General features: G+C 40.3%; 1 protein-coding gene across 37 annotated transcripts in view; it reads left to right on the plus strand.

Annotated features, from left to right (window-relative positions):
* Positions 1-19,367, plus strand: part of FOXP1 (forkhead box P1) — a 624,022-nt gene that overhangs the window by 431,083 nt on the left and 173,572 nt on the right. For 6 of the 37 annotated variants that reach the window (XM_060402214.1, XM_060402217.1, XM_060402216.1 and 3 more), the window contains one exon: positions 1-16,662. This exon is cut by the window's left edge and continues 47,783 nt beyond it. The exons of 29 other annotated variants lie outside the window; for them this stretch is intronic. In XM_060402214.1, the coding sequence (XP_060258197.1) occupies positions 16,660-16,662 (3 nt within the window). In that variant the 5' untranslated portion in view covers positions 1-16,659. Of the gene's footprint in view, positions 16,663-18,025; positions 18,073-19,367 lie in introns of those variants that run through there. 2 more of the 37 variants (XM_042235965.1, XM_042235966.1) reach the window with 1 other exon arrangement.

A 19,367-nucleotide genomic window follows, 5' to 3' on the forward strand; every position in this document is an offset into this window, starting at 1 on the left:
TTAGGCTACCACCTGCTTCTTGGGACCTCAAGTTCCTCGTCTGTAACAAAGGCCCTTGGGAAAAGGTAGGTTCTGGGATTGGCAGGCTCTCTAAGATGCCTACTAGGTTTAAATATCATAGTTCTGTTGGCTGGTTCTCTGCCCCAAAGTAAATAAGGCTATTTCTTTAGCTCTGTCCAAAAAATGAGACTATGTATGTGTGCCTCCCCTACTGGAGATATATGAATGGGGATTTATTTAGCTGGGCTGCTGGGCTTTCCAGCTGTGTCTTTCTCTCCAGAGCATTGGTGGCTGTGTCCACATCCCTTAAAATTGTCCTCTGTATCTTCTTCTCAGTGGCTACTTTTATAGGCTGCTTAATGTAAAGTGAAAGAAGACAAACTTTAGTGACCTTTTAGGTCTTTGGGTGAGTGGACAGAGATGAGCAGAATTCAGAAACTCCTTGGCCTGTTTCCTGTACACACGGTCCTTCCTCCACCAACCTTGTTCCCGCATTGAACTAAGTAACCTTCCTATGATATTATCAGTCCTGATGTATGTACTAGTCATTGTCATTTTAATTTCTCTTGGTTGGAGTGAGGGTCTTGACAAAAGAAAATCAATAAAACACAGCATTGCAATATCTACTCACAAGCATGTATTTTGCAGGGGCTTGGCCATGCAAATTAATCCCACAAACAAATTTGTGCCTTTAACAGTCGAGCTCCCATTTGATAGTTGAGAAGACTGAGACTCGAATAAGTTAAATAAGTTATCCAGTGGTGCAGAGTAACAGATGATCGAGCAGGGATTTGAACACCCATGGATCTGCCGAAGTTTGTGCTCTTATCCAGCAAGGTAAACAGCTGGAACATTGTCAGTGATTTTAAGCCTTGGAGCCTGCCCGTGACCTCCATCATGCCTGCCTCATCTCTCCTCAGTATAGCACACAGTTCAGAATCCAGGGGAACTTCCAAAAGCTGAGGTTGGAAAGATGGAAGCAATGTAACTAGCTTCAAAGGACCATATCCCAGGAAATACAAAAGGAGAAACAAGGATCTCTGTTGGCGTCTGCCACACCACCATGCCGGGTTCTCAAGGCTGAGCTAAAGAAAAACTCTGTTACAAATGATACATCTGATCTGCTTGTGGTGAAGACTCATAACTAGAAAATAAGCATGTGACAGTTCTTCATTTGAGTGTAAACCTAACTCATTAATTTAAATTACGGTGCTTTTGGAACAAAGAGGGGAAACTATAATAATAATAGCAAGTAATGGTCCCTTTAGAAAATGTAACAAGACATTAGAAATTTTGTGCTTAGGGAAGTTTGGAGGATGTACTTATAGTTAAGGATTAATTTTCACTTAGAGAGATCAAAAAGGTCTCGATGAGTAAGATATGTATCAAGTTTCAGGTTGGTTGTATTTTTTTTTTCCTCTTGCCAGACTGTCTGAAACTTATCTCAAGTATCATGGTAAAAAGAGAAGTGGCGGGTAGACACAAAAATGTAATAGATATATTTTGGGGATAGAATATGAACTGCTTTTCTAAATGCATATCAAAAGGAGAATTTATTCCAGTTGAGTAGGTTTAATGATATAATTTTACCACATTAAATCATAATTGCTCCGTAAAAGAAAATAGAAATGCATGCATTGCCACTGACTGCCAGGCTGTCCCCTTCCATCCAAAAGCATCCTCCCCAGTACCTGTTGATGTCACCTTGGCTGACACCACAGCCTGTCTGTGGCTTTCCCCTGAAAATTTGGGGGAGGGGAAGGAAGGAAGAATAGTCTGAGAAATAAAAGAGTCTGCATCAAATATTTGCCATGGTTTTACCAAAATCATTTCCTGCTTTTAAGCTGCCAAGCTGAAGCTTACATATAAATAGACGGCACCTCTGACTATCTGGAACTTCATTTCTTAAAGTTAGATCATGTATCAAGATGATTGGGATACCTGAGTTAGTTAGGGACTATGTAATTTCCAGTGTTATGGTTGTTGATAATCATTTAAGTAAATAGTCATGATTGCTTTTGTGGCTAAGTGATTTCTAATCTCATTGTATTCCCTTCTCTACACACACACACACATACACACAAGGAAGGGAAGAAATGATTGCATATTTGGGTGAAAACAGAATGAGAATTCCAATCACACTTCTAGATTTAACAGAACCTGATTTTACGTCATGAGCTGAATTCATTGATTCAGTGGAGGCATAGCTCATCTGTGAATTTACCACCTAAACTTGAGAGTATGAACTTCCCTGTCTCTTTTTTAAAATCACACTCTAAATAATGCTCAGCTTATCTGACTAATAAAAAGCATAATGTAGTTTTTAAAAACATTTTATTATCTTTTAAAAATATAGTACTTGCTACCTAAAAAGAATATATCATATTTCATTGAATCTTTTAAAAGACTTTTATGTTATATACTGGTAATAATATAAAAGTGAAGCAAAGTCAGTTAATCCATAGTCCTTTCTTACCTCAGAGGCATCCCAATATTGGTGATGTTACAGGAAAAGAAAACCAGTGCACCTTATAAGCTCTTAAATATTTTATTCAACATGCTTGATAAGTTATAAAGCATAATATAGCAATCATTCCTGAATATCCTTACACCCAATCAATTCAAGACCCGTAACTTGCATTTCTTACCACAGCCCATGCACATAGGCCACCCTTCTCTTAAATATTGCTTTTCAAACATGCTTAAGCTCTTTTTCCTGTTTACCTGTAAATAACCTCAAGAGTAGAGGGCATCTCTGCTCTCTCCCACTGTTGCCTTCAGTGTCTGACACAGAACCTGGCCCAATGGATATTAACTCTTATTGACCAGGTTTATGATTGTCGGAGGCATACCCACAGTGACTGTACCTTACAAGGTATCGTTTAGACACACTGCCTCTAGGAAATCTCTGACGGCCTGACTGTCTGACTGGACACAAGCTTGCCTCCCTTTTGAACTGTCTCAGCAACTTTTCTTCATCACCAAAGCTGTACTTACATTCCTTTCTCCTTTCAGTTCTGGCTCGTTCTCCACCCCTGCCTTCCTGCCAGGTTGGCTTAGGTGGAATTCCTATTGTGGTTTGGTGCCTGACATAATAATAAAAGGTAGCATAGATGAAATAATATCTGGCACTTTACATCTGTTCTCACCAAATTGACCTAAAAGAGGTCAGCAGTATGACTATTCCCATTTCACAGATGAGGAAACTGAGATCTGTGAACATAAGCAATAAACATCTGTCAAATGAAGGAAGACAATGCTGTATCTACATTATTCTGCCTGAATATACTTCTTTTTTTCTCTGGAGCTCAAGCCTTTATGTCGATCCTTGGGCATATTATTCAGAAATAAATGGGGGAAAATTTTAATGAAGTACATACAAGTTTTCTGTTAGCAACTTATTGTTTGAGACATCTGTATTTTCTTTTACATTATTTACCTAATTTCCTATTGGACTTAACTTATTCCCTTATTGGTTTATAGAGATTCTTATGTACCTTAATTTTTAGATCTTTTTTCCTAATTTAACTATGATATGCACGTATTTACCCAATGTTTCTTCTTTTTTTTTTTTTTCTGTTGCAATGAGTTAAATCTACCTCTCTACACTAAATTAGAGTCCCAATCACAGCCATTTCCCCCAGCAAACGTGTTTAGTAATAAAATCTCTCCTAGAGAAGCACCCCATACTCTTAATTTTGCATTTCATTTCCGTTATCACAGGCCCCGACAATCACATTTCACCTACTTAACATTGTGGCTGGAAATAAGTTTACTCACAAAATAGGAATCGGCACAGTAGAAAGAAATTAGCAAAGTAGATAATGTATTTACATTTTAAAAATTGGGACTTGAGTCTTAAAGCTGAAGTATTAACTTGTGCTGAGTGTAGGAACCAGTGTTAAGAACTTGATTTTGTGATTCCACAGCCTGGCCTTTTCTACTGTGCCAATGTTTCTGTGATATAATTTGGAATGCTGCTTTAGCCATATTCAATTTTAATATACTTTTATTTTTTAGTGGTTTAGTTACAAATTCTGAGCTTTTTGTTATTGTGCTCAGAAATGCATTCCTGCCTCTGAGATGACAAGAAAATTTCCAATTTTACAAAATATTAAATAATAAATTCAGGTATCAATTTTTAAAAATATCTATTGTCTGTATACAGCACAAAGTTGTCAGGAATCTGAAGGTGGCATCTAAAATTGTCTTTTAATATACTTTGCCTTTCACATGTACAAGGATATTTCAAAATAAAAAATACATAAAATGAAAAATAAATTCATACATGACTAGGATCATAAAAGAAACTCCCTACCTTGGTGCACAATCACTTATTCATTCAGTTATTGACCCATCGTGTTTATTTAGTCCCTGTGGTATACAGAGATGATTTAGACTAGAAAATACTCCTGTTAAATGCAGTGGGGATTCCAGCAGTATGAACTGATGCATCTTTTCAAAGGATCCCTCAGGCTGTAGTACAGAGGAGAGATTTTTAGGGGGCAAAAAGGGAAGTAAGGAGAGACAGGTAGGGCAGTGATACCCACCTGTAGTAAACCCAGAATTTGGTCAGAAGAAGCAAGATTTAAAGCTGACCGCTGCAAATTAGGGCCAGAGCACCATTGCTGTTGCGGAGATGCTGGCCAATTCAGGTGTCCAGATGAAATACTACTTTGAACCTGGAGCAGGGCGGGACTTTGTGTAGGGGACCATTCACAGCAAAGCTGGACAGGTGGCAACCCTGCTCACTTGGCGCCGGCAAGTGGAGCGGGCTCATGGAGCGGGCTCATGGATGATGGATGGCTTTACGTTGTTCTGAACACAGCGCAGAGTGGGGGCAGTGGGGGGATGACCCCTGGGGAGCTCAGAGGAGTCTCTGGGCTTTTCTTACACGTTGTCTTCCCCTTAGTATCCAGCCAAGGTATTAACTCCGTGTTCCAGCCACATTTCCACCTAGAAATCTCACTATTGCTCCATATACTCTTGTCCATGGTCCTGGTATTTATATTTTTACACAGTTTAACCTGAAAGTGTGTGGACTTTTGGTGAAAATGAGACAATTAAAATAGTTTGCAAAGCACAGTGAAGGTTTTTTCTTTTTAAAGGTGGAAAGAATGTGATGACATGCAATTTATTACTACGTTCCTCCCTTTCTTGAATGTCCATGGACATTTTCTGCTCAATCAGTGTTTTATTTTTTTGCACTTCATTTTATATCTGATTCTTCCCCTTGACTTCCCAGTCTCAGGAGACAACAGTATTTCTCTTAAAAACCCAGAGGGCGAATGGGTCCTCTGTGTGTGTTGGTTTGCCAAGACAATTCTCATGAAAAGGACTAGGATTGCTAAACCATTTTTTAATATAAGGAGGTCTGTGTTTGGGCATTGAAATTAATTTCCCTTATCTCACCATACAAATAGCCACCCTGGCTTTTTTGATTTATTATCTAGGATGGTTCAGCAGCACTAAAAACAGAGGACGAGAAGACATCACCTTTACGTGGCATCATTAGTCACAGCATTAAAAGCATCACCCTGAGTGGGGTGCTTTGCACAAGCTCCTGCCATACCATGAGAACACCCTGTTTTTGTCCTGTGTGCCAGAGACATTGGGCCCGGTCATGAATTCCAGGCTTCATTTTTTAATTCTTAATAAGTCAACCCCACCCTAAAATCCTTCTTGTCTTTCCTCCCTAACATACTATAAAGGAGCTTTCTAGATTGCACGTATAATCCCTGACTAGAGACAAAGTACTGACTTGGAGAAAAAAAAATATTATTTTTATTTAGTTTTCAGATTTTTAAAAAAATGTTGGAATACAGTTGATTTTGCAGTGTTTGTTTCAGGTGTACAGCAAAGTGCAACTAAATTCTATGTATATCTTTTTATGCATATATCTGTATCTTTCTCAGATTCTTTTCCCATATAGATTGTTACAGAGTACTGAGTATAGTTCCTGCACTGCACAGTAGGTCCTTGTTGATTATCTACTCTGTATATAGTAGTGTGTGTATGTTAATCCCAGTGTCTTAATTTATCCCTCCCTCTCACCTTTTCCCTTTGGTGGCCATACATTTGTTTTCTAAGTCTATTTCTGTTTTTCAAATAAGTTCATTTGTATCATTTTTTAGAGTCCACATATAAGTGATATCATACGAGACTTGGCTTTCTATGGCTTCGTTTGCTATGATAATCTCTACGTTCATCTATGTTGCCGCAAATGACACTGTTTCTTCATTTTTCATGGCTGAGCAATATTCCATTGTGTAAACGTACCACATCTTCTTTATCCATTCATTTGCTGGTGGACATTTAGGTTGCTTTCAAGTCTTGGCTGTTGTAAATAGTGCTCCAGTGGACATTGGAGTGAATAAAAGAAGCTTATGTCAAAAGACTGGATGCTTTATGATTCCATTTATATGACGTTCCTAAAAAGGCAAAACTACAGTGATGGGGAATAGATGAGTGTGGCTAAGGGTTAGGGATGGTGGCAGGGTGTGAATATGAATGGAAGTACAAGGAAGTTTGGAGGGTAATGGAGCTATTCTCTATCCTGATCATGGTAGAGACTGTATGAATGTATACCTGTGTTAAAATTCATGGTACTGGACACCTCCCACACCCCAAGAGTCAATTTCACTACTTGGTAACTTAAAAAGAAAGAAACCTGCACCCCAGCTTCTGCACATGACCTGCAGGTTGCAGCGTCTGTCTCATTCCAGCCGGCTGCTTCTGGCATTCTCGCCCCTCCTGTCAGGTCCAGTGCACTCAGGTCGCTTGTGTTCTCTCTGCCTGGGACTCTCTCCCACCTCACCTGGGTGCTGGGATCCTTTGCTGCTCAGCTGTGGGGACCCAGCACCTGCTCTGGGTGAGTCGCCTCTGCACACCTGCCCCTGGCTCTTCGTAGGGGCTGCCCTACCCCGTCAGGGTGACTTCAGGAGAGTGATTTCATTGTTTACTCCCCAGCCCTCCTAGGAAGGTGACGAGTAAGGCAGTGAGGATGAGAAGGAAGTCAGTGCCCTGCACTCACAGGCGAAGGTCAGCCTTTATTTTTGTTTTACTTGTGTCTTTCTTCCTGGCTGCACTGGCCCCTGACCCCCTGGCTGAAATTCCTTACCTCCTTTTGCTCTTTCAGCAGGGGAATCCTCTTTTCTGGCTTTGCCCAAACTACTTGTTGAAAAGCAATAAATCGTGGTTTTAAAGACCTTGATAGTCTCTTTTTTTCCCTTTGAACAAATGTAAAATTATGTGGAAAATCATGACGGCAGAGGGGTTTTCTCACTTTTTTCCTCAGAGATTAGATGGGTTTTATAGTGTACCATGAAAAGGCATTAGTAGTAAAATCCTTATTATGGATATATTTTTGCATGTTAGGTTGGCCAAAAAGTTCATTCAGGGTTTTCCATAATATCTTACAGAAAACCCAGAGTAAACTTTTTGGCCAACCCAGTATTTCCTGAGCCCCATCTTCCAAATATTTCCCAAATCCCTTGGGGAAAGAACAGACTTTTGGGGGGGAAGAAAAGTAGCTTCTATTCTGGAATCCACAGCAGTAGTAATAATAACAACACACCAGTATTTCTATGGTGCTTACTGTAAGTGCCAGACACTGTCCTAAGAAGCAGTTTATATATTATTTCACTTACTCCTCATGGCAGCCCTAGAAGGTAGTAGTGCCATAACTTCCCTTTCATATGTGTGAAAACCACAGCACAGCCCAGGCGGTTACATCAGGGTGGAGGAAGCTGGGATTTGAACCCAGGCTCCACCTTCCAGATGCCTGTGGAGCAGATGGAGGAAGGAAGACGGGAGACCTGGTTTTCCTCCCCAGGGCCCCAGGCTGACCTCTCTTTCCTTCTCTCCTGGAAGGTATCTCCACCCCTTTGCATGGTCTGTAAGATGCTCCAGAATGGTTTGGGATGTTCCTTTTCTTGTTCATCCAAAGATGATTCCATATTTGTCTCTTGATCAGTATTAACACAGGTCTTTGGAATAATTGGAAAAGCGAGCTAAAAATCAAAAAGACTCACGAAAGCAGTTACCAAACTCATATCATATCTTGAATTGTGCTTTTACAGCTTTCAAAGTCCTCAACTCTGTGTTCTTCAAAGATGCCCCTCATCATTTCCCATTATCATCATCTCTTTTGACAGGAGCGGAAGGTGAGGCCCACAGAGGAGTGCGTGGCGTGTCCTAGTTCACCACATTGACCCTTTTAGGACTGGAAAGCAAGCTCAGTTTTTCCCTTCTTTTCCCCTTCTCCCGTCCTCTTTTCCATTTAAGTTCTTATTCTTTGAATAAGAGAAACTGTTCCATTTACTTAAGATACAGGCAATGTAATTTCATCTTTTTTTCTACATATAATGATTTTCTTTTGCTGTATAAATTCATTACCGTGAACGTAGCAGCTTAAGACATCCATTTATTGCTCTCAGTTTTGTAGGCCACAGGTCCAGACATAGAGCTGCTGGCTTCTGTGCTCAGAGCATTAGGAGGTTCAGTGTGTCAGAGGGGTTACCCAGACTGAGTTCTTGTCTGGAGGCTCTGGAGAATAATCTGCTTCTTAGCTCTGCCAGGTTTTTGGTAAAATTCAGTTCATTGGGGTTATAGGACTGAGATCCTCATTTCTTTGCTATCAGTCAGCCAGGGGCCACTCTTGACTTCTAAAGGCTACCCACAGTTCCATGTGATTGCCTCTGGCAGCACTGGTACATCACATCTTTCTTGACTCTTAAATGTTGAACTTTCTCTGTTTCTGATCCCTAAACCCTAATATAAACTGCAAAATATGAATGAAGTCCATATGATTCTTTCAGGTCTGCTCAAATTATCTCCCTCTCCTAAGGTCAGCTGATTTTGAACCATAATTACAGCTGCAAAACCCTTCAGATTAATACCTTGATAGTGTTTGCTTGAATATCAAACAAAGGGTAGGGATGTGGAAGGTGTTCTTAGAATTCTGCCTATCGCTAATGCATTACAGTGTTAAAAAGAGGTAAAGACAGGAAGAAGGGCTAACTCTAATCTCTGTTTTTCAGTAGTAATTACATAAATTCCTTTTTGCCTTTTGCCAACCTGATGCATTTTGTATTTATTGGGCCATGTGATTAAAAGCATATTCATAGTCTGTGCAAGCTTTTTGTCTTAAAAAAATTGAAAAATAGATGAGGTGGGCATAATATTTTTGAACAACGCAATTAACTGTTACTACTTGGTACGTTTTTAGCATTGTTTTGGCATTTTTTAGCATTGTTTCAACCTATTCTTTTTTTCTCAGCCTCTGTGGCCCAGCTCCTTGAACTTTCTCCCTCCGCTCCTTGGCATCTCCTTGCAGGTTTTACCTTAAATATCACCTCCTCGTGGACAAATTTCCTGATGGCCTTACCTAGCAGGTGAAGAATGACAAGTCTGTGAAATTGTTTTATTCAGGCTTCCTTTGTAATGACTCTCTAATTACTTCCGGATTTGTGGATTGCCAATATCTTATCTGTTTCTCATAGACTGTAAACCTTGCAAGGAGAGACTTCATAGGCCTGGTGTCCAGACTATGCTTGTTCAGAGGAAGCATCAAAAATGATGTGTAAATGAAAGGTTTTATAGAAAAGGTAACTGTAACATTTGTTGAGAAAAGTTGCTAGAGTAGTGAACCAAGTTAATCATGAGGTCACTGCTAAAGCATTTGTTGTTTGAAAAGCACCCAAATGACTGTCATAAAGATCTTGAAAGAGGGGAGATTCTGAGGAATGGTGGTGCCAAAGAGGAACAGTTTCCATATTGTCCTTTGAAATAGGCAGCGCCACTGGACAGGAGGTGAGTGAGGTGTCTGCAGATCACAAACCACCTGATGTTTGCAGCACCGGTTCCTGCTAAGTTTTAATGCCTGAAGCCGGAGACCTCTTTCCTCCCGGCCTTCCTTTGAACAGCTCCTCTCTCTGATCTTCTCCTAAGCTTCATGTTCACCTCCAAGCAGTCCTCCACCCACTTGACCTTGGGCAAGTTAGCCTTCTTGAGCCCTATTTTCCTCCTCTGGAAAATGAATACAATAATTCGCACCTTGAAAGGTCATTGGAAGGACAGAAGGGCAATGAATGCAAACGTTTGACTCACACTGAGATTAATAAATGTTATTTCCATTATTAGACTCTGCATATCTGACATGGAATTGAAGTGCTCATCTTAACAACTGATTTTTTGGAAATTGTTATAAAAGAAAGGGTTATGGTAGATTGTAGGGTCGTTAGAGAAATAGTCTTCTTACTTGATTTTTTATCATCATTTACTAACTAAAGACTACCTAGATTGAAATCAGTGTATTTTATGTACAGCCATCCTAAAAGCACAATTTATCTACCTTTTTCTTTTCCCCTCTTGATGATTCAGAAGTCACTCCAGAGCCTTTATACTCCTGTGAGTCTTTATTTTGAACTCCAGTTAGCATTTTATTTTAGCCCTGTAGAAGTATTGGTCACTAGCAAGTTCTGAAAAGCAACTTATGCCTGTATGTTCACCTCTTCTCATTCCTTAATATATGATTAAAAAAAAAAAAAATCGTGTGTTGCACCACACACAGACTGGCTTCCTCCGCCCAAGGCCTTCCCAGGTGCTCCTCTTTTTGGTGGCGAGGACTCTCCCACTCCAGCTTATTGCTGGGAAGTGATAGAACTAGATCAGTAGTATCCTTGGAGCCTAGAAGTGCGGGTAGCAGGCCTTCAAAGAGCTCATTTGCCATAAAGTACCAGAAGTTGTTCAGAATCAAGCTCTTCTCACATTTCCGAGGAGACTATTTTAGGGAGCAACAAGAGCAGAATAGATCAATTTACATTTCTTCTTCTTCTACCACTGTAAAAGCACTTATTTGATGAATTCTCAGGGCCACTTAGACAGTCTCAGCAAATACAGTGATGGGAGCATAGAGCCAGCGTCTGTTTTGTTTGTTACGGGGATGGTTTGTACACTCAAAGCTGCATTCCTATTTTTTCATTTATTTTGCCTGCCTTTTAATTCCCTGAGTGCGATTTAGAGGAGTCCATGCGTCGTTTTGTGGCAGTGGCATTGGAAGTCTGTATTTCTGATTTAATTCCTGCAGTGTGAATTCAGAACAGAGGGCCGGGAGACTCCTGTGCCCCAAATTAGCTGGGAGAACTTGGACAGTTGGCTCAACATCTCTATGTAGGCCCCAATTTCCTCTCTGGTAAAATGGGACTGTTCACTTCTTATCAGGGGGTATAATATAATAAAAGGAAATGCCCTGCAGATGTGAAAAAAAAAAATTTAAACACCATGCACCTTTCATTTTTATTTTTAATCTGAAATTAACATGCAAAATCAGGATGCTGCCATTTCCAAAGCTGTTAGCCTGCATTCATCATATTTCTAGGTGAAGTATCTGAAAGTGATTATAGGTAATAAATATCTTTTTTTAAAAAACTTATTGCAGAGGCAGTTTTTCCACTGTTAATGAGGGTAATTTGACTTGGTTGAAGGATTGCAGTTCTTAAGAATTAATGCAGTAATCCAATTCAAAGATTTAAGGAGATCTAAGATTTTTCACAGGTCGCGTGCTAGTGAATGTGCTGCTCTCACATAGCAGCTAATGGACTTGAACGCTGGTCTGCCATTTACTGTTCCCTCCCCAAGAGCAGCTATGCCCTTGGTGGTGAGGCTACTCTCCAGGCATTGCAGGTTATTTAGAAGTGTGGTGTATTTGTAACACTTTTGAGAGATAGTATCCTATTTCTCTCAGCCCCTAATTACTATAAAAACTGGGGTTATCTTTCTTAATTACACGTTTGAATCCTAATCTGCTAAGGTCTGAGGAATATCAGACTCAGAGGAGCTGCCTTCTCGCCTTTCTTTTTCAGAGAAAGGCCTTTTGTTTTGTTTTGTGTTTTTCAGTGTGTTCTTAAAAGCTTATTCCTGTATCTCTGTATTTGTATCTGTAGGTTAATTCATGTGAAGACAAAGGTTACCATACATGGTATTCATAACTTTCCATTTTTGATAATGAGGTATTAAGAACAGCTAACAATATTTTGTAAAGCCTTATTTGTAAAGGATGGTAGAAATGCTCTTCTTTCCCAATTCCATTATGTTTCCTAAATTTGAAAAAATCCCATTTTGAAGCAATTAGAAGTCTGTCCTTCTCTTTCCATGTGTGTGTGCACTCAGGAACCTTTGTTCCTTAATTAGGAAAAGAACTAGAGCTCATTAATTGTGGTTCCAAGTGATGTCTGCTGATTGTTGGGGCACTGATCCACTACAAAGAAAGATCTAGTCTAGATCTGAGAGGCTACCAGCATTTCTGAGAACCAGTAAAAGATAAATAAGCAGCAGAGGGTCCTTGTATGGTCGACCTCACATCTTGGCTTATCCTTAAGGGCCTGGCTAACTGCTCATCAGTTTTAAAGCCACAGAAATGTATGTACTCACAGAAGGGGGCAAAGGGAGAAGGTGCAACTTAGGTAGAATTATAGAACTTTGCCTCCGTTTAAAACCTGTGATCTTTAAAAAAAAAAAAAAGAAAAAAGAAGTCAAGAATCTCTTTTCGATTTCTTGATACTTAGAGGACCTCATCCAGATGCCTGTAGATGTTATTGAAAGTGAATGAATTGCTGGCAAACATGATAGAAGACAGATATCCTGATGTTTTCCAGGCTGATTTTCATTGCTGGCATGAGCAGAGGAGGCATTGCAAGAGTTCTGAAAGCTAAAACTCCCAAACTGGATTGGCAAATCCTTAGGCCCGCATCTTTGTCATCAAAAGAGAGCCCTAATTTCCACGACAAGAACAGACACTTCCCCAGCCTCCAAGACAGTTAAAGCATCTGCATGTTCCCAGAAATATGAGTAGTACAAACGGTGGACGCATCTCCCTCGTCAAGATCTGGGTTCCAGACACAGGGAGGTGAGCAACTTGAGTGGAAACTCTCTGACCACGTCGATGCTGTTGTCCTGTGGGTTGGCTGGCCTGGCGAGGGAAGGCTGAGATGAAGGATGAGAAGAAGAAAGCCAAATGTCAGTTTGGAAACCATACAGTGGAAATTCGCACCTAATTTGAGGGACAGTTGCTTCTCTTCCAGAAGATTCTATCCGATCAGATGGCTACCATCCCTGCCAGAGGATAAACTGCCTTTACCCTTTCATGTTGATGGAGACATTATTAGCAAAAGGGAGCACTTCATAAAGGTGGCAGAGATCTGGCAAATAAAGGCATGATACCATTTCCCCTGCGCTGATGATGGTGTGGGTCAGAAACAGTGAATGAGGAAACAGATATTTCCCTGAAATGTTCTACCCTTTAGAGAGACATGGCCAGCTAGCAGACATGTCTCTCTATATTTTTACATAATAATAATAATACATATTTTTATATATTTATATATATATTTCTCCATCAGTCATCTTTTTTACTTTGTACTTCTCAGAGAAAGAAAAATCGATTTTAAAATGTAAAAACCTGTTCTTCAATTGACAATGCAAAAATCTCATTGCAGTATTTATTCCAAACCTGCTCTCATAATGTTCAGTCAAGGAGAAAACAGCAAAAAACAGTTGTTGATGGACTTAGCACAGAACTGGATTAAATAAGCATTAGTCTACTGAAGCTGATTACAGGAATATGAAAATGCAGTATCTTAATGGTACATATTTTTATGTGGCAGCTCAGTTGCCTTTCATTTTGCAGCTAATATGTCTATTCTTATGAGTCATTTACTTCTTTAATTACCTTTTGCAGGCAAGGCACCATGGTATATTAATGTGAATGATTTTTACTGCCAGTTTATCATACAATGCCCCAGAAGTTGAAAGGCGTAATTGACTTGGAAGAACAGCTCATGAAGGAAACAATATTTAGTTGACAGTTTTCCTTGTACTCTCTGTTGACGTTTATGAGTTTACACTATGCTAAAGGAGTAATAAACACAATTTTCTTTCAATAACAGGAAAGGGTAGCTTCTCGAATACATTTGTGGAAAAACACATTTGTTCATTTCTTGAATAATATGGAAATAACACATTTCCAGTGATAAGACCTCTCAGATTGCCAATTGAATTAAACCTTTGAAGGTGCATTTATAACCTGTCTCGGAGCATTAGGAGATATTAGGGTTCATGTGATTGAATCAATTTAATGAATATTTAAATTATAGACAGATTTGGATAAATCATATTTAAATCTGGGTGTTAGAGGAAGACTATTTGACCTCATCCTCCCAATTTCTAGAGGGAAGCAAAGTGGGAAGGGAGCTGGGGAGCTGTCTGGAGGAAGATTTTCTTTCGCCCAAAGCTTGGGGAAGTCTGACAGTACATTTTAGGGAAAAGAAAAGGGGGCCCATCAGTACAACTCCTTATAAGGTCTGGGCTTTGAATGGTTAAACTGAAGACCTGGGTGGGTTGCTGCTGTTCTGGGGTCTGGAATGGTGCCTTGAGTTGATGGGGCCAGTGAGCAAGTACTCTTGTTTTTAACCATCATTTCCAACGTCCCCTGGGCCCTCCACTGGCTCGCTGGCTTTGGGTAGGCCCTGGTTTGGCACATCGGCTTCGAGGGAGTTAAACTTTTCACAGTTTTCTGGATTGTTTGCAGTTCAGTCCTGTGCAGCATAATGAAAGTTTTCTAGCCATCTGTTGTTAAGCTGGCGGAGAGCAAGGCCAGTATATCCAAACAAAGTTCTGGCCTGCTGTAAACGGAACCTGTCGGTTTAGCATAGCTTTCCTGACCCCTCCAGCGAACGGGGCAGCCCTTGGTACCAGGCACTCACTGCATGGAGCTTTCAAAAGGGAACTATTTTCGGGGTAGGGGGTGAGGGCCTGTTTACTTTTTCCCTCCATGTTCCTCTCACTGGCTTGGACTAGTTTATACTTAATCTTTAAATGGATAAATGGTTACTTGTGCCCCCTCCTTTTTTGGAGAAGGAAGAATTCGATCTTAATAGGAGATTGTACCTTTTAGAACAAGGTGTGAGTGTCTACAGTGTGTGTGTCAGGCACCAGCAATTTAAAAGGGTGTTCTACGTGTACACCCGTGGTGGATTCATGTTGATGTGTGGCAAAACCAATACAATATTGTAAAGTAAAAAAAAAAAAAGGGGGATGAACAACCAAAAATAAAATAAAAAATAAAAGGGTGTTCTACCCAGTAGTTCTGTTTCACCATTTTGTCTTGCAGGATTTGGGGACAAATAGTCCAGGCGGTACAAGCTCCTATATTTATTACTTAGCTTATATAACTAAGTGTTTCATAACTTTAAAAGGACTCCCACCCTCCCCTCTCTTCCGCATTTTATATTTATTATTAGAAGTTTAATACACAGCATAACTTAGAGAATAGCCATTTGAATGTGCTCCTGGCTCTGTGGGGTGTTCTCTATCCTCTGTTCTTATTTACAAGGTATATTATGTATGTATGGTCTTTAATTGCCCAGCTTGACCTTAAAATCGTTCCACTGTTTTGTGTTTTTCTGTAATACGTTTAATTCTTACTTCCTGTTTCACAGTTTGCTTGGCTCTGTATGAAGCATTCCTGCCCATTCAGATCCTTGATGTACATATATGTCTGTCTCAACACCTGTCTAAACCTACCCCTCACTTCTGTGGGTTTCCTCTTGTTAATGACACCTCATAGGTGCTGTTGTATTTTTATCTTGGTCTTGCTGCAGTGTATTTCCTGTCCAGCATTGGTTACATTTGTGCTCTGTTAAGAGAGGGCTCTGGGGAGCCATTGTCAAACCTCTGTATCCATCTCAGTCGATTAAAATATCCAGGGAGAATGGCCACTGTCACCGAATGACTATGTCAGCCACTCCCCTGGCTGCCTCAGCCCCTCTGGGTGAGAAGCAGACCACAGCCCCACATAGTAGTTACAAAGAAAAAAGGTACCGAAAGCATGCACATTTGTCTAAAGCACCCACAGGAGGGGGTTTGGATTCAACTTTAACTGCCATCCAGGAATGTACCTGGGTCAGGGATACCGTAAATGGCTGTGGGGGGCAGAGGGAGAGCAGAAGAACCAAAGGGATAAAATAGGAGATACAAGGCTTCTCCTTTAAGGGACCAAGAGTTTTGCAAGAGCGAAAAATATTCAATTTAAAATTTAAATGAATGCACTTACTTGGAAATACCATATAGTCATAATCTGTTTGTAAGGTGACTGACATATAAAGTGCTTTTTTGTTTTAAGGCAAAAAAAAAAAATGTATTCGGGGTAGAGTTTCGGGTGTAAATGTCAGGTGCAAAGTAACGTGTGTTCAGGAGTCAAGCAAATAACCTTGGCATTTAGGACACTGCCTTTTAGAACATGAAATTGTTTTTTGTTGTGTGTTCTTTTCTTTCTTTTTCAAAGGAGGACTACATTCAGGGGTCACCTATTAGCTGTGTTTTTGCTGTCTTAAACTCAGCCCTTCTGTCTATTAAAATCAAACCACTGTGTAAACATTCCAGTGTTGTTCTTGGTCTCTACAATGGCCACGGGGATCAGGTTTCACCTGCCTGCACATCTTCAAGCAATTAGAGCAATTAGCGTGAAGCCATTTCACATTCAAGGATTCAAGGTCTACGGTGACATTCAAGTCCAGGAGAAGTCTGAAAGGGAGAGAAAGGAAGCGGCCCAGAGCATGGCTACTCTTCCATGGCCCTAAGCAGACAATTTCTCTTTTAAAAATGGTAACTCTTTAATGATATTGTTATGAGGTTTTTAAAGGACAGATCAAAAGTTGTTTATATCAAAAAACCCCAACAGTCATTTAATTATACTAATGAAGGTCTTTATACATGGCAGATTTTTTAAAAAGACTTTTAATGGTCGTGAGAAATGAAGTGTTCCTGCTCCTTGCATCACCGTGGGGGTGACAGCATTCTTTGCAGAGGAAAGATGCATTTTATAATATATAAAGGGATTTACATTGCGCTTTACATGGTCAGCCTCCCAGTTTGGGGTAAAGGGAACCATTATAGCTATGTTGAATATTTAGTTGGCAGACTTTTGGTGAGTAAGTATTAAAAGCAACTTTTTTTTTTTACGCTTGGAGAAGAATAGTGACAACTTTCATGTATCGAACTAGTACAGTTTAAAGACAAATGACCAACTTAGCACATCAGACAGCTGTGTAAGCGTGACCGAAGGTGCCTTTTAACAAAATCAGCTCAGAATCGGGGAGAGTTTTTGTTGTGTTTGTTTGTTTTGTTTGTTTTTCGAATGTGTAGCTTAGTTACCCAGGAATCTTGTTTGCATGAGGCAAACCCTAAACTGATTACAGTTTTTCAAATTGGTTAGTAGATTTTTAAATCCACATTGCACTGTTGGGTTATTATGCAGAGATGAGAGGAGGGGCTAATTTTCAAAATCCATGGGTGCTGCAGAGAAGATCTGGCTCTGTACTCCCTGGAGGTGTTTGCAATCAGGAGTAACCGCAGGCTAAATTATAATTTGGAATTCTGTTGCCCTTTAACCTGATGCTGCCTGTTCACATTCAGTGTTTGTTAACAAACAGCTCTAAGCACAAAATTGTTGGGAGAATTACTTTTTCATTATATGCACTGACTTTAATTAGAATAAGCGGCTTATTTTTAAAAGAAATAATTGTGTGCCTCTAAGAAAGTTCTTGCCATAATTCCTTTATGAAATTGCCTTAGTTGACTTCAAAGCGAGTAGGTGTTAAACAGTTCTCTATCCATCGCCCTGAACACATCTATCTGTGTGACGGAGTCTGGAGCATTCCTATTCATTCGGTAATGAGCCATTTTTAGGTAACCGGACTGCTTAGAGGTCTCTCACAGGGCTCAAAGCAGCAGAGCTCTTCTGTTGGGGGCTGGCTTTCCTGGCGCCCAGGCTATGTGCCTTTTGAAACTGCATTACAGATCAGATGCAGATGACGCTAAAACCATGCAGCATGCTGGACACTGAGCAAGGTGAAGGTCTATTTCCCTTGCCCCTTGGAAATGGATTGCTAGGAAGTCATTTGCAGCGTTTGTAACTAGATTGGCTGAGTTAAACAGGAACATTTGAATTGGACACTCCACCCCTTCTAAAAGTGGAGAGGCAGGCATCTAAGAGCTGCAGGGCTCAGAAGGGAGGTAAGGCAGTAAACCAGATCCCCCCCCTTTTTTTTCCTCCTAGCCTTATCCTCTGTTTCTCTGATCTGCCTTTTGAACTGTTTTTGTGGCTGATCAGTTCCACCTAATATGCCTCTTGATTTCTGCTATTGTAATACTCAGGCGACATGCTGTTCTCTTGGTTTTTATAAGCTTTAGATGCTTCTGCCTGTCATATTCTGGCGGTTTATCTTCAGCGTCTGGATTTGCTTTCAGACTTGAATGTCTATCAAGCTGCCGTTGCTTTGAATGTGAGATCAAAAGAAGATGAATTCCAGTAAAAAATTTCCTTCTATGAAGAAAAGATTGGGGCCTATGTAAACATCCCACTGACAGTTCCCAGTGAGTTATTTTCGCCGAGTATTAGCACCTGGATGACAGACAGTCCAGCATTCCAAGCTCAGTAACGAATCAGTTGCTTCCATGGCAGAGCAACATTGCCACAACAGCAGTGCATTTTTAGAAGGGATCCTTTTTCTTCCTCTTCCCCCTCCCCCTTGTCTTTCCCTTTTTTTTATTTTTTTTTTCTTTCTTTGAATATGGCTGTTCAACTCTTTATCCTATTTTTCAAGCTGACTTCTCTGCCTTCAGCAGTTTACTTTTCTTCACAATATCTGTCAAGTTACTCGGGTGACGGAAGACAGGACTTTGATAATTAGTTTGGGGAGGGTTCCAGAGTGTTCATGTAGACAAACCAGGCATCTGGAGATAAACAGGTAGTTGGGTTGATTGCAGAGAAAAGGAAAAGCAGCAAAAGCAAGCTCAAGGGCATGTCCCTGGAATGCAGGCGATGTGTTCTTTAAAAATACATGTGACAAAATCCTCTAAAGTGTGCAGAATCTGAATTTTCTTTCTTCCTTTTTTCTCCCCCCCCCCCACTTTGAGGCATCCTGCCTATGTTAATGTCATCACAAAAATATCTCATGTGCAGGTTTTCCAAAACCCATGTCGCTGTGTGTTTGTCTGGGTGAGTGAGCTGTGTTTGGCTAGGGCTTGGACTAGCCAGGGCGCAATTCTGATGCTCTGTCCATGCTTGCAGACCTGGAGTGATTTAGATAGAGTGTAGCCTGAATAGATTTCTTTAAGTGCTAAATGCAACTTTGAAAATTACCTGCAAGCTCCAACTGATCTTTCAACTTTGAAAGTGAAGAATTACTTGAGGAATTCTTGCGGTTTCTTTGTCATTTAGTGAGAGCCGGGGCAGCTACTGTGGAGGCAAGCGTCCCTGAGGTTGCCTACAAAGGGCAATGTTCCAGTGTGTTTTCTCCTCGAGTGTA

Source organism: Ovis aries, chromosome 19 (assembly GCF_016772045.2).
Source record: "Ovis aries strain OAR_USU_Benz2616 breed Rambouillet chromosome 19, ARS-UI_Ramb_v3.0, whole genome shotgun sequence".
NCBI classification, from domain to species: Eukaryota; Metazoa; Chordata; class Mammalia; order Artiodactyla; family Bovidae; genus Ovis; species Ovis aries.